The sequence below is a fragment of the Neomonachus schauinslandi genome, chromosome 10 (genome assembly GCF_002201575.2).
Source record: "Neomonachus schauinslandi chromosome 10, ASM220157v2, whole genome shotgun sequence".
Classification (NCBI taxonomy): domain Eukaryota; kingdom Metazoa; phylum Chordata; class Mammalia; order Carnivora; family Phocidae; genus Neomonachus; species Neomonachus schauinslandi.
This window is the reverse complement of record NC_058412.1, coordinates 108,379,153-108,393,069: the sequence shown is the minus strand read 5'-3', so window position 1 is coordinate 108,393,069 and position 13,917 is coordinate 108,379,153. Positions and strand designations below refer to the sequence as shown.

Here is a 13,917-nt window from a genome sequence, read left to right as displayed (position 1 = left end):
ACTGCCATCATATCCATCACCACCTCGACTGCCACCAAAGCCACCTCGACCACTGAAGTTCCCTCCATGACCAAAGTTGTCATTCCCACCAAAACCACCTCCACGACCACCACCAAAGTTTCCAGAACCACTTTGACCTCTTTGGCTGGATGAAGCACTAGCCATCTCTTGCTTAGATAGGGCTTTCCTTACTTCACAGTTGTGGCCATTCACACACAGTATTGGTATTTCTGAATGACAATCTTGTCTACAGAGTCATGGTCATCAAATGTTACAAAAGCAAAACCTCTTTTTGCCACTGCCTCGGTCAGTCATGATTTCGATCACTTCAATTTTCCCATACTGTTCAAAATAATCTCTTAGATGATGTTCGTCAGTATCTTCTTTAATGCCACCAACAAAAATCTTTCCGCAGCTGTTCAGGCTCTTTGGGAGACTCTGACTTAGACATGATGGCGGTGGGAGGGGAGACTTTAACAATGCTTACTCGGCAGCTTCCACGGGCAGAAAAGCTGTCTTGGCTATTCTTTTTTTTTTTTTTAAAGATTTTATTTATTTGACAGAGAGAGACACAGCGAGAGAGGGAACACAAGCAGGGGGAGTGGGAGAGGGAGAAGCAGGCTTCCCGCCGAGCAGGGAGCCCGATGCAGGGCTCGATCCCGGGACCCTGGGATCATGACCTGAGCCGAAGGCAGACGCCTAACGACTGAGCCACCCAGGTGCCCCAAGTCTTGGCTATTCTTGATCCTCTGCACTTCCATATAAATTTTATGAGGTAGTCACTTTCCACAAAAAATCTGTTGGGATTTTAACTGAGGTTGTATATAGAATTTATAGATCAATTGTGAAAGAACTGACATCTTTGCAAGACAAAGTTTCCAACCTATGAACGTAGTATATTCCTCTATTTATTAGATCTTCTTTCTTTCTACACATTTCTAAGTAGGACATGTAATTTTCTGTATTTTTGATTACAACATCCTAGTAGTTGTGAAGTGGTATCTCATAGTGGTTTTAATTTGCATTTCCTTTATGATCAATGATGTTGAACTTCTTTTCATGTACTTGCTGGCCATTCATATATCCTTTTTGGGGAAACGGCTATTTATTCAAGTCCTTTGTCTATTTTAAAATTCAGTTGTCTTTTTGTCATTGAATTGTAAGAATTTTTAAAAAATATATTCTGCTTATTAAATCCTTATCAGATATATGAATTAGAGGGGCGCCTGGGTGGCTTAGTCGGTTAAGTGTCTGACTTCGGCTTAGGTCATGATCCCACTCCCCCTATTTGTGTTCCCTCTCTCGCTGTGTCTCTCTCTGTCAAATAAATAAATAAAATCTTAAAAAAAAAAAAAAAAAAAAGCTTTTCCTAAAAGCTGTAATTACCTAAAGTGTTTATTACTCTGAGAAAGACCTAAAAATCATACCCAGCCAGCATATCTATGAGAGATAAGAAGTGATTACATTTTGTGAGAACTTCAGAAAAGATTCACTTTCTATGAAGAACGTAAATTCACTTGTCAGAATATTGGAAATACACACTAAATTCGTTTGAATTTGACCATCAGTGAGTGGTCACTGGAGGAAACAATTAATTATTGCTGAAAGATATCTGATGATGGTATTTATCTCAACCATAATCACATACTATGCAAATACTAAAAATTGTTAGAAGTATAGTTGTTTAATAAAACCCAGCTTTCTACCCTTTTACTCATAAAACTCTTTGAACAATATAGTATACGAATTTTTGTAGTCTGAGTTTTGGCTTTGAATATTAGATCCTACTTAAAAACTTAAAAGAGGAAGATGCTTGCTTAAACAATTTTAAGTAAGTCAACTGTGAATCTTTACTGGCCAAATCCATTACTCCTTCAAGTAAGGTGTCACTTGTCTGTACATGTGCTGTAGAGCTTGTGGAATAGTTTTTTTTTTTTTTTTAAGTTTTTATTTATTTGAGAGAGAGAGGGAGAGGCATGAGTGGTAGGGAGGGGCAGAAGGAGAGGGAGAAGCAGACTCCCCGTTGAGCAGGGAGCCCAATGCAGGACTCGATCCCAGGACCCTGGGATCATGACCCAAGCCAAAGGCAGACACACAACCGAGTGAGCCACCCAGGTGCCCTGAATATTTAGAGTTTTATGTAGATAATCAATAACCTGAACACCTGACCAAAGCAGCTTAAAATCTTAAGAGACCACAAGAACCTGTTTAAAGGCTCAGATCTTGTCGCAGCTCTTGATCAAGAGCTCATGAGTTTGAGCCCCACACTGGGTGTAGAGATTACTTGAATAATAAATAAACAAACTTTAAAAAAAAAGAAAATTTGCTAATTATCGTACTTACACAATTTTTTAACATAAGGGCAGAAAGCTGATTTATAATTGATTGTTTAACATATTCTGAAGTAACATAGAATGAAAATTGATTACCTAATCAAGTAGCAACAGAAGAGTAAACTAAGGATGAAGACAAATATAGCAGTGCCAAAAACCACAATATATATGTTGAGAGGCAGATTCTGGAATCCAATATTAGGCATCCTGAAGTTGTAATGTGGGAAATCCGAGCTCATGGATGAACTGTGGGGGAAGAATGGAAAAAAATTAGGTTATAAAGACTAAGAACCAAGATAGCATTATCTTTGTATGTATACAAGGCAACAATTTTATTAAGACTTGACCCCATTTGAAACAAATACGATAAAGAGTTAATATTCTTGCCATTCATTCATTTATCATGCCACAAATATTTACTGAGTACTTGCTATGTACCTGGCACTATTCTAGAAGCTTGAGATCCTACCTAAAAAACTTTTACAAATTACATTCATTCATAAAAAGGCATTTCACTGGGACACCTGGGTGGCTCAGTTGGTTAAGTGTCTGCTTTTGGCTCAGGTCATGATCTCAGGGTCCTGGGATTGAGTCCCGCACTGGGCTATTTGCTCAGCGGGGAGCCTGCTTCTCCCTCTGCCTGCCACTCCCCCCTTCTTATGCTCTCTCTCTCTGACAAATAAAATCTTAAAAAAAAAAAAAAAAGGGCACCTGGGTGGCTCAGTTGGTTAAGCGACTGCCTTCGGCTCAGGTCATGATCCTGGAGTCCTGGGAGTGAGTCCCGCATCGGGCTCCTGGCTCGGCGGGGAGCCTGCTTCTCCCTCTGACCCTATCCCCTCTCATGCTGTTTCTCTCTCTCTCAAATAAATAAATAAATAAAATCTTTTAAAAAAAAAAAAAGGTATTTTGCTGAAATAATGCCAGGAATCAATAAACATATGAAAAAGTTCAACCTCAAACTGCTCAGGCTCTCCGCTCAGCTGGGAGTCTACTTTTCCCCTCTCACTCTTCCTCTGTGCGTTCTCTCTCAAATAAATAAATAAAATCTTAAAAAAAAAAATAAAGTAGCTGCATTAATAATGGTAAAATATTGGAAATAACACTTCTCACAAGGAGGTAATGATTAAATAATTATGTGGAATCATGTTACAGTATTATGAGGTCATGAAAATCTGTTTCAGTAAATTTTAATATCAAGGGCAAGATAAAGGTATGTGGGAGGGGGACCCGGGTGGCTCAGTGGGTTAAGTGCCTGTTTTTTTTTTTTTTTTTTAAGATTTTATTTATTTGACAGAGAGAGACACAGTGAGCGAGGGAACACAAGTAGGGGGAGTGGGAGAGGGAGATCTCAGGACCCTGAGATCATGACCTGAGCCGAAGGCAGATGCTTAACGACTGAGCCACCCAGGCGCCCCAGTGCCTGGCTTTTGATTTTGGCTCAGATCGTAATCTCTGGGTCATGGGATTGAGCCCTGCGTTGGGCTCCACACTTGGGGGGATGTCTGCTGGAGATTCTCTCCCTCTCCCTCAAATAAATAAATCTTTTTTAAAAAAGATTTTATTTATTTATTTGTCAGAGAGAGAGAGCGCACAAGCAGGGGGAGCAGTAGGCAGAGGGGGAAGCAGGCTCCCTGCTGAGCAAGGAGCCCGATGTGGGACTTGATCCCAGGACCCTGGGATCATGACCTGAGCTGAGCTGAAATCAAGAGTTAGCACTTAACCGAGTTACCCAGGTGCCCTATGACTTATTTTTTTAATTTATTATTTTTTAAAGATTTTATTAATTTATTTGACAGAGAGAGCAAGAGAGCACAAGCAGGGGGAACAGTGGAGGGAGAGGGAGAAGCAGACTCCCCGCCGAGCATGGAGCCGGATGTGGGGCTCGATCCCAGGACCCTGCGATCATGACCTGAGCTGAAAGCAGATGCTTAACCATCTGAGCCACCCAGGTGCTCTTTTTTTTTAAATTATTTTTATTAACATATAATGTATTATTTGTTTCAGGGGTACAAGTCTGTGATTCATCAGTCTTACACAATTCACAGCACTTACCATAGCACATACCCTCCCCAATGTCCATCACCCAGCCACCCCATCTCTCCCACTCCCCTCCTCCACTCCAGCAACGCTCAGTTTGTTTCCTGAGATTAAGAGTCTCTTATGGTTTGTCTCCCTCTCTGGTTTTGTCTTTTCATTTTTTCCTCTCTTCCCCTATGATCCTCTGTCTTGTTTCTCAAATTCTACATATCAGTGAGATCATATGATAATGGTCTTTCTCTGATTGACTTATTTCACTTAGCATAATACCCTCTAGCTCCATACACATCGTTGCAAACGACAAGATTTCATTTTTTGATGGCTGCATAATATTCCATTGTATATATATATCTTCTTTATCCATTCATCTGTTGATGGACATCTAGGCTCTTTCTGTAGTTTGACTATTGTGGACATTGCTGCTATAAACGTTGGTGTGCACGTGCCCCTTCGGATCACTACATTTGTATCTTTGTCCCAAGACTTATTACTTTTACTTATTACTTATTAATTTCCAGCTTCTAATAACTTATAACAGCTGCAAAGGACAACTTCATCCCATGGAAACTCTTCTCTGAGAACTTCCAAACATAAATAATGGGTAATATTTAGTTTTGAACCTTTAGCCATTTTCTGCAAGTGTTTTTTTACTCAGATACATAATTTCCTTTTTCCTACACTCAGATCATCTTGGAAGGGAAGGAAGGAGTTAAGGAATACTTCATTGAATATATCTAGCACGTACATTAGAGAACTGTAAAAAAATTATAGCTGCACTAAACTTAACTCAATCTCCACATCGCTGAGAGGGCCTCACTTGATGACCCTTGCTAGAGTCAAGACTTAGATGGCTGTCCTTCAATCCCTTAGAAATATCCTTCACCAGACAAACTAGGCTTGGTAAAAGAACTCTCACCTTAGGAAATAAGAGATTAAACATCCATCCTGTAAAGGCTAATAGAGAGGAAATAGGCAAACAGAAAGTGGTGTCGTAGAAAAAGGGACAGGTTTGCAGTCAGCAACTCTGGATATTGTTCCCAGGGTATCACTAGCTATACATCAGTAATTGGTCCATCTATACCTTAATTTTCTCATCTTTCAAGTGGAACAATGCCTATTCTATGGACTTCGATGGATTCCTGGAAGGATAAAATAAGACCACAGATACTGAAGTGTCTGAAAACTCTAAGAGGACAAAATACTAAGGTTTTAGTGCATTTGTGTGTGTGTGAGCACATTTTGGCAGGGACAAGGAGGAGGGGTGACATTAAGTAAAAGAACATAAAAGAAGCCCTGACAAAGATCAAGTCTCTGGAAAGGATTTCACCAACCAAGTGCTCCTTTCTCAGGGAGCTCCTCTGCACACGCTGCTAAGCTTTGTGTCAAGTGGCCTGCCAACCTGGTCCCAGAGGCAGAAACGGGAAACTTATTTTGGCTAAAAGCAGCCATCAATATAGGCCAGCAGGAAGTGTGTCAGTGGTGTGAGAATGTTGCCCTGCAGGAGTCCTTGCACTGGATGGCACCACCAACAAACTTGAGGAATTCTGAACAGGTACACAGACATGTAGAGTATTAAAGGTAGCACTGTCGTTAGAGGGAAGAGACAAAGATAAAAAGAGAGCCATGATTGGGGTGCCTGGGTGACTCAGTCGGTTAAGCAGCTGACTCTTGATTTTGGCTCAGGTCATGATCTCAGGGTTGGGTATATCAGGCCCCATGTCAGGCTCTGTGCGCAGCAGGGAGTCTGCTTAAGATTCTCTCCCTCTGCCCCCCCCCCCACATGTTCTCTAAAGTAAATGAATAAATCTTAAAAAAAAATAAAAAGAGATCCACTATTATCATCCTAGTAATAAGCATACTTTGTTATTTAGGTATTACAAATGTAAGAATTATTTAGGAACGGCTCCTTGTGGGAGTGAAGAGGAGAAATAGAACACACAGTGTACTGCTGGATCTTGGCATTTCTGATTTCATTTGCATGAAAACCTTTTCTCTCTTTATGAAATTCATAGCTCCTGATATCTCTAGTCTCAGTCTAAATTTCAAATCATCTAATCAGGTTATTTAAAAAAGAAAAGAGGGGTGCCTGGGTGGTTCAGTCAGTTAAGCATCTGCCTTCGGCTCGGTTCATGACCACAGGTTCCTGGGATTGAGCCCTGCATTGGGCTCCCTGCTCAGCAGGGAGCCTGCTTCTCCCTGTCCCGCTCCCCTGCCAGTGCGTGTGCTCTCTGTCGAATAAATAAAATCTTTAAAAAAAAATAAAATTAAAAATTAAAAAAGAAAAGAAAGAGGTGGGAAGATCTGAATATTTTATGGGCAGTGGGATTTTCCACCAATATAGAAAAGGGACAGAGTATGAGATTTGGCTGCAGAGAGGTCATGAGTTTAACACAATGCACCACAGCCAGAAAGGCTACAGCAGTGTTTCTTGAAGTGTGTTTGGTAGCCACATTCTTCCTAGGCCAGTTCCTGTTCCCTGGACAATACTACACCATCTTCCCAGTAATTAGCATTCTACTTTTGCTTTAAAAATGCTCAGAAAAAACGGTATGGAGGTTCAAGAAGTTAAAAATAGAGCTACCCTATGACCCAGCAATTGCACTACTAGGTATTTACTCCAAAGATTCAAAGGTAGTGATCTGAAGGGGCACCTGCACCCCAATGTTCATAGCAGCAATGTCCACAATAGCCAAACTGTGGAAAGAGCTGAGATGTCCACTGACAGATGAATGGATAAAAAAGATATGGTATGTATATATAATGGAATATAACTCAGCTATCAGAAAGGATGAATACTTACCATTTATACTGATGTGGATGGAACTGAAGGGTATTATGCTGAGTGAAATAAGTCAGTCAGAGAAAGACAATTATCACATGGTTTCACTCATATGTGGAATATGAGAAACAGCGCAGAGGATCATAGGGGGAAGGGAGGGAAAACTGAATGGGAAGTCATCAGAGAGGAAGAACCATGAGAGATTCTTAACTACAGGAAACAAACTGAGGGTTGCTGGAGGGGAGGTGGGTGGGGGGATAGGGTAATTGGGTGATGGGCATTAAGGAGGGCATGTGATGTGATGAGCACTGGGTGTTATATGCAACTGATGAGTTACTGAACTCTACATCTGAAACTAATGATGTACTATACGTTGGCTAATTGAATTTAAATTAAAAAATGCTCAGAAAAAGAGACACCAATAATTAGATTGCTGTATTTTACAATTTATGGTTCACAAACCATTAAAAAAAACCCACATACTTGTGTCTTATAATATAGATGTCCAAGAAAAACTTAAGAAAAATTATTTTAGGCTTTTAAAATCTTTTTTTTTTTTTTGAAAAATGAGACATAATTTACTTAAAAAAATGCACCCACATTGTGTGTACAGGTCAAAGAGTTTGGACAAATGAATACACCCATGTTACCACAACCCTAATCAAGACACAGAACATTTCCATTTACCCAGAAAGTTCCCTTGCACCCCTGTGCAGTTAATCACCACTCCCAACCACTGATCTGATTTCTATCATTACAGATTAATTTTCCTTAATCTAGAATTTCATAGTTAAATGGAATCACACTGTATGTACTCCTTTATGTTCAGCTTCTAGTCACTCAGTAGGTCCTTGAAAGACTCTTTTTTTAAAAAGTATTTATTTATTTTAGAGAATGTGCATGAGTGGGGGGAGGGGCAGAGGGAGAGGGAGAGGGAGAGAGAGAAGCTCTAGCAGACTCTGTGTTGAGCATGGAGCCTGACATGGGGCCCGATCTCACGACCCTGAGATCACGACTTGAGCTGAAACCAAAAGTCAGATGCTCAACTGACTGAGCCACCCAGGTGCCCCTAAAAGACTCGTAACAAATAGTTATAGAAAATACTTCACATTATATTCCCAGTTTGCTCTAATTATATTATCTACAATTATAGTCTCTTAAAGATTTAAAAAAAAATTTTTTTTTTTTTAAAGATTTTTTTTTTTTTTTTTTTATTCATGAGAGACAGAGCGAGAGAGAAAGGCAGAGGGAGAAAGGCAGAGGGAGAAACAGGCTCCCAAGGAGCAGGGAGCCCGATGCGGGACACGATCCCAGGACCCTGAGATCATGACCTGAGCCGAAGGCAGACGCTTAACCATCTGAGCCACCCAGGCGCCCTATAGTCTCTTAAAGATTAACTCCATCTTTGCATATATCAATTTTATGGTTAATCCCTTGATATTTCTTTCTATACAGAATTCCTGGTTATCCTTTTAAGTTGTTTAATTGATTTCATGGAAGAAATTTTTATCATGTCCTTTATATAGGTGTTCCTTTCCATTTTTTAAGTCTTCAGTTGAGCACTTTCTTTCTACCTATTATTTTTTAAGTCTTCAGCAGAAGAAACATAAAGCTTGATTCACTCACCATGTTTTGTCCTGATCAAATTCTAAGAGAAAATAAGAACTCTGAGGTACTCAGGAGTGAAACAGTGAAGCTCCTTTTATGGTGAGGCATCTGCTGACATGGGCAAGTCTCCAGGGGCTAGGAGAACAGAAGTCCTAGCTCAGAACCTAGCCCAGGTGGGCTCCTTCATCAAGCCAGGGGGAATACAAAGGAAGTGGATATGCACAGAATTTTTTCTTTCACTGCTGTTCTTTGATTATTTTCAACTTTTATTTCCATAGAATCATGAAAAAAAAAACAAACCCTGTGCATCTATGGTCCTATACATCTGTTGGTGGGAAACAGTATGACTAATGCACACATAACACAATCAACACCTGGGACTGCTTAAACATTTTTGTTCATTTATTTTGCTGCTTTTATTTCATTCCCTATTTCAAAAGTATCTTTTCCCCTCAAGTACATTCTGAGAATTCTCATCAACTCATCCTCTGTTTTTGTATCTTTGGAGTTATTTCCCTCTTTCTTAGAACTTTATGCTTTACTTTGTTAATACTTGGTACAATTTCTCTAGTCTTTGGATCTCTAAATACATGACTTCTGCTCTTGATACATTATTTTCACAATGCTGCTTGCATATGTTTGCAGCCTGTATACTACTATTTCTTTTTTCATTGTAATCCTCTACATCTTTTAAGTTGATGTATTTACTCTAGGAGGGAGTCCACATAGAACACAACAAGCAAGAGGCCTGACCAGACAAGCTTCATCTCCTTCCCTGGTTAGTAGCATTTACTAGTAGAGGTTGTTGGTCACATTATGTCAAACACAGGAGTTAAGATGGTGGAGTTACAGTAGGGGGACCCTGAGCTTGCCTGGTCCCTCAAACATAGGTAGATCAAAATCAAATCATTTTGAACAACTATGAAATCAATCTGAGGATTAAGAAAACAATCTGCATGATTGGAGGAAGAGAGCATGGCAGATGTGAGGTTCAGAGCTGTGAACTGGGGGAGAGAAAAGCCACAGTGCCGTGAAGGGGAGGGACCCCTTTTCACAGAGCAAAGTTGGGGAGAAAAGAGAGAGCAGGAGAGAGAGCAGTGCACAGGGTTCGCACAATACACTGTGGTGAGGGGATCCCCTGGGTCACACTGGGAGAGATTACTCCCCTTCCTGGAGTACATTTGGAAGAGGGTACTTTGCCTCTCCAAGGACAAAAGGACTGCCGGGAGCCATTGAGTGACCGTTCAACAGCACAAGACAGAGGTGCAGGCAGAGGGCAGATAACCTGGTTGCAGTTTTTCCGCTGCATGTCACAATAGACTCCAGCCACCAAGTGCAGCCCTGCGACTGCTTTTCTGGGACAGAACAGTGCCCGGTGCACAGTGAGGCCCTCCTCAGGAGGAAGGGATCAGGTCCATGCTTTGCTGTGCCCTTTAGGATTTGGAGTTTTTCTTTCTTCTTCCTTCTTTTTAATGTAGGCTCCACACCCAGCACGGAGCCCAAGCTGGGGCTTGAACTCATGACCCTGAAATCAAGATCTGAGCCAAGATTAAGAGTCAGATGCTTAAACGATTGAGCCACCCAGGTGCCCCAGATTTGGAGTTTTGAATCCCAGCCAGTCACCAGAGGTAAAACAGAACTGTGGTGCTGGGCATGCCAATGGCTGGGCACAGACAGATTAAGGGCAGGGATCTGACAAAAGCCTGGGACACAGGAGAGGAGACTGCTTTTCTGTGAGGGCCTCCTGAACGGGGGGGGGGGGGGGGGGCAGCAAATTCCCTTTCACTCGCCGGGAGGAGAGGGCTGGGGTGATGATGTCATCTTCCACCACTCCCCACATCCCAGCACAGTTAGACTTTAGAGAGAAACATAGCACCTCCAATGGAGGCTGGAGTTGATTACACCAAACCTTGTCCCCCTGCACCCCACAGGGGCATCTTTACAAGGGCAGGTCTGATTGTGAGCCAGCACGGCAGACCTCTCCCTCAGACCAACACAGGCCCCTTGCATGTAGCAATTCTACCCATCACAGAGTGCTCAAAAAGCGTCAGCCTCAGCTCTGGTGGAAATAGGACCAGGCTTTTTTTTTTTCAATTTTATTTTTTATATTTTTATTTTGTTTTTTTCTTCTTTTTCTTCCTTTTTTGTTTAGCATCAGGCTTATAGGTTTTTGTTTGTTTGTTGGATTGTTTGTTTCCTTTTCTTGGATCAGGCTTTTTTTTCTATTTCTTTTCTTTTTTCCTTATTATTCTTTGGAATCAGGCTTATAGTTTTTTGTTTGTCTGTTTGCTTTCTTGTTCCTTTTCCTTTTCTCCAGTTAGGGCTTTTTTCCTTTTTCAGGTTTATATTAATAAACAAATCAAAGTACATCTAGTTAAAGGTCCAAACACCCCCCACCCCATCACCCCACCCCCCGCCAAGCAAGGAGGAACTCTGCAGAGGACTGATCTGTGGGAAAGAGCAGCCAAAACAGAACAGCAGAGTGCATTGGAAACACTTCCTGAAGTGTTTCAGGAAGGCACTTCCTGAAGTGCCAGGCCCTGAACAGTACATGACCTCTTCTTAATATGGCATTACTCTAAGGAGCAGGAAACATATCAAGCTTTCGTAATACACAAAAGACAGAAACCTAGACATATGACAAGACTAGGGAATTCTCCCCAAAAGAAAGATCAGGAAGAAATCACAGCCAGGGATTTGCTCAAAACAGATATAAACAATATATCTGAACAAGAATTTAGAACAATAGTCACGGGGCGCCTGGGTGGCTCAGTCGGTTGGGCGTCTGCCTTCGGCTCAGGTCATGATCCCAGAGTTCTGGGATCGAGTCCCGCATCGGGCTCCTTGCTCAGTGGGGAGTCTGCTTCTCCCTCTCTCTCTGCCTGCTGCTCTGCCTACTTGTGCTCTCTATCTCTCTGTCAAATAAATAAATAAAAAATCTTTAAAAAAAAAAAAAAGAACAATAGTCATAAGAATACTAGCTGGGCTTGAAGAAGAAGGAAGACACCAGAGAAACCCTGGCTGCACAGATAAAAGACCTAAAAAGTAGTCAGGCCGAAATGAAAAATGTTATAACTGATATGCAAAACCGAATGAATTATCACAATGAGGATGGAAGAAGCAGAGGATTGACAGGTGATATAGAAGATAAAATTATGGAAAATAACGAAGCTGAAAAGAAGAGGGAAAGAAAATTATTAGATCACAAATGTAGACTTAGTTAACTCAGTAATTCTGCAAAGCGCAATAATATCTGTATCACAGGAGTCCCAGAAGAAGAGAGCGGGGAAAAAGGGGCAGGTTTATTTGAAAAAATATTAGCTGAGTACTTCCTTAATCTGGGGAAGGACACAGGCATTCAAGGCCAAGAGGCATAGAGAACTCCTCTCAAAATCAACAAAAACAGGTCAACACCAAGACATATCATAGCGAAACTTGCAAAATACAAAGTTGAAGAGAATTCTGAAAGCAGCTAGAGCAAATATCCTTAACCTACGAGGGCAGACACATAAGGTTAGCAGCAGACATGTCCACAAAAACTTGGCAGGCCAGAAAGGGGTGACATGATATATTCAACGTGCTAAATGGGAAAAATGCAGTCAAGAATACTTTATCCAGCAAGGCTGTCATTCAGAATACAAGGAGAAATAAAGAGTTTCCAAGACAAGCAAAAACTAAAGGAGTTCGTGACCACTAAACCAGCCCTGCAAGAAATAGTAAGGGGGAATCTTTGAGTGGGGAAAAAAAACAAAAGACCAAAAGCAACAAAGACTAGAAAGGAACAGAGAACATCACCACGAACATCAACTTTACACAAAACACAATGGCACTAAAATCCTATCTTTCAATAATCACTCTGAATGTAAATGGAGTCAGTGCTCCAATCAAAAGACACAGTGTATCAGAATGGATTAAAAAACAAGACCCATCAATATGCTGTTTACAAGAGACTCAATTTAGACCCAAAGACATCTGCACATTGAAAGTGAGGGGGTGGAGAACCATCTATCATGCTAATGGATGACAAAAGAAAGCCAGAGTACCATACTTATATCAGACAAACTAGATTTTAAAACAAAGACTGTAACAAGAGATGAAGAAGGGCACTATATTACAATCAAGGGGTTTATCCAACAAGAAGATCTAACAAATATATATATTTGGGTGCTCCTATGTTGGGGGCATAAATATTTACATCAATTAGTAACAAACATAAACTCATTGATAATAATACAATAATAGTAGGGGACTTTAACACTCCACTTACAGCAATGGATGGATCATCTAAGCAGAAAATCAACAAGAAACAATGGCTTTGAATGACACACTTGACCAGATAGATTTAACAGATATATTCAGAACACTTCATCTAAAGCAGCAGAATGAACATTCTTTTCGAGTGGACATGGAACATTCTCCAGAATAGATCACATACTGGGTCACAAATCAGCCCTCAACAGAACAGAAAGGTCGAGATCATACCAATCTTATTTTCAGACCACAACACTATCAAACCTGAAGTCAACCACAAGAAAAAATTTAGAAAGACCACAAACATATAGATGTTAAAGAACATCCTACTAAAGAATTAATGGGTTAACCAGAAAATTTAAAAAGAAATAAAAAAATACATGGAAGCAAATGAAAATACAACAGTCCAAGACCTTTGGGATGCAGCAAAGGCGGTCGTAAGAGGAAAGTATATAGCAATACAGGCCTTCATCAAGAAGCAAGTGTCAAATACACAACCTAACCATATACCTAAAGTAGCTAGAAAAGGAACAGCAAATAAAACATATGGCCAGCAGACGAAGAGAAATAATAAAGATTAGAGCAGAAATAAACGATATAGAAACAAACAAAAAACCAGTAGAACAGATCAGTGAAACCAGGAGCTGGTTCTTTGAAAGAATTATACGCAAACAGGGCGCCTGGGTGGCTCAGTTGGTTAAGCGACTGCCTTCGGCTCAGGTCATGATCCTGGAGTCCCAGGATCAAGTCCCGCATCGGGCTCCCTGCTCAGCAGGAAGGCTGCTTCTCCCTCTGACCCTCCTCCCTCTCATGCTCTATCTCATTCTCTCTCTCAAATAAATAAATAAAATCTTAAAAAAAAAAAAAGAATTATACGCAAACAATGAATCATGGAACACTACATCAAAA

At 40.7% G+C, this 13,917-nt stretch overlaps 1 protein-coding gene across 2 annotated transcripts in view; it reads right to left on the bottom strand.

Moving 5' to 3' along the window:
• The window catches only part of RNF24 (ring finger protein 24), an 86,453-nt gene that overhangs the window by 29,905 nt on the left and 42,631 nt on the right, over positions 1-13,917 (bottom strand). Inside the window, exon 2 of one of the 2 annotated variants that reach the window (XM_021688910.1) lies at positions 2,430-2,579. In XM_021688910.1, the coding sequence (XP_021544585.1) occupies positions 2,430-2,572 (143 nt within the window). In that variant the 5' untranslated portion in view covers positions 2,573-2,579. Of the gene's footprint in view, positions 1-2,429; positions 2,641-13,917 lie in introns of those variants that run through there. The other variant, XM_044918488.1, reaches the window with a different exon arrangement.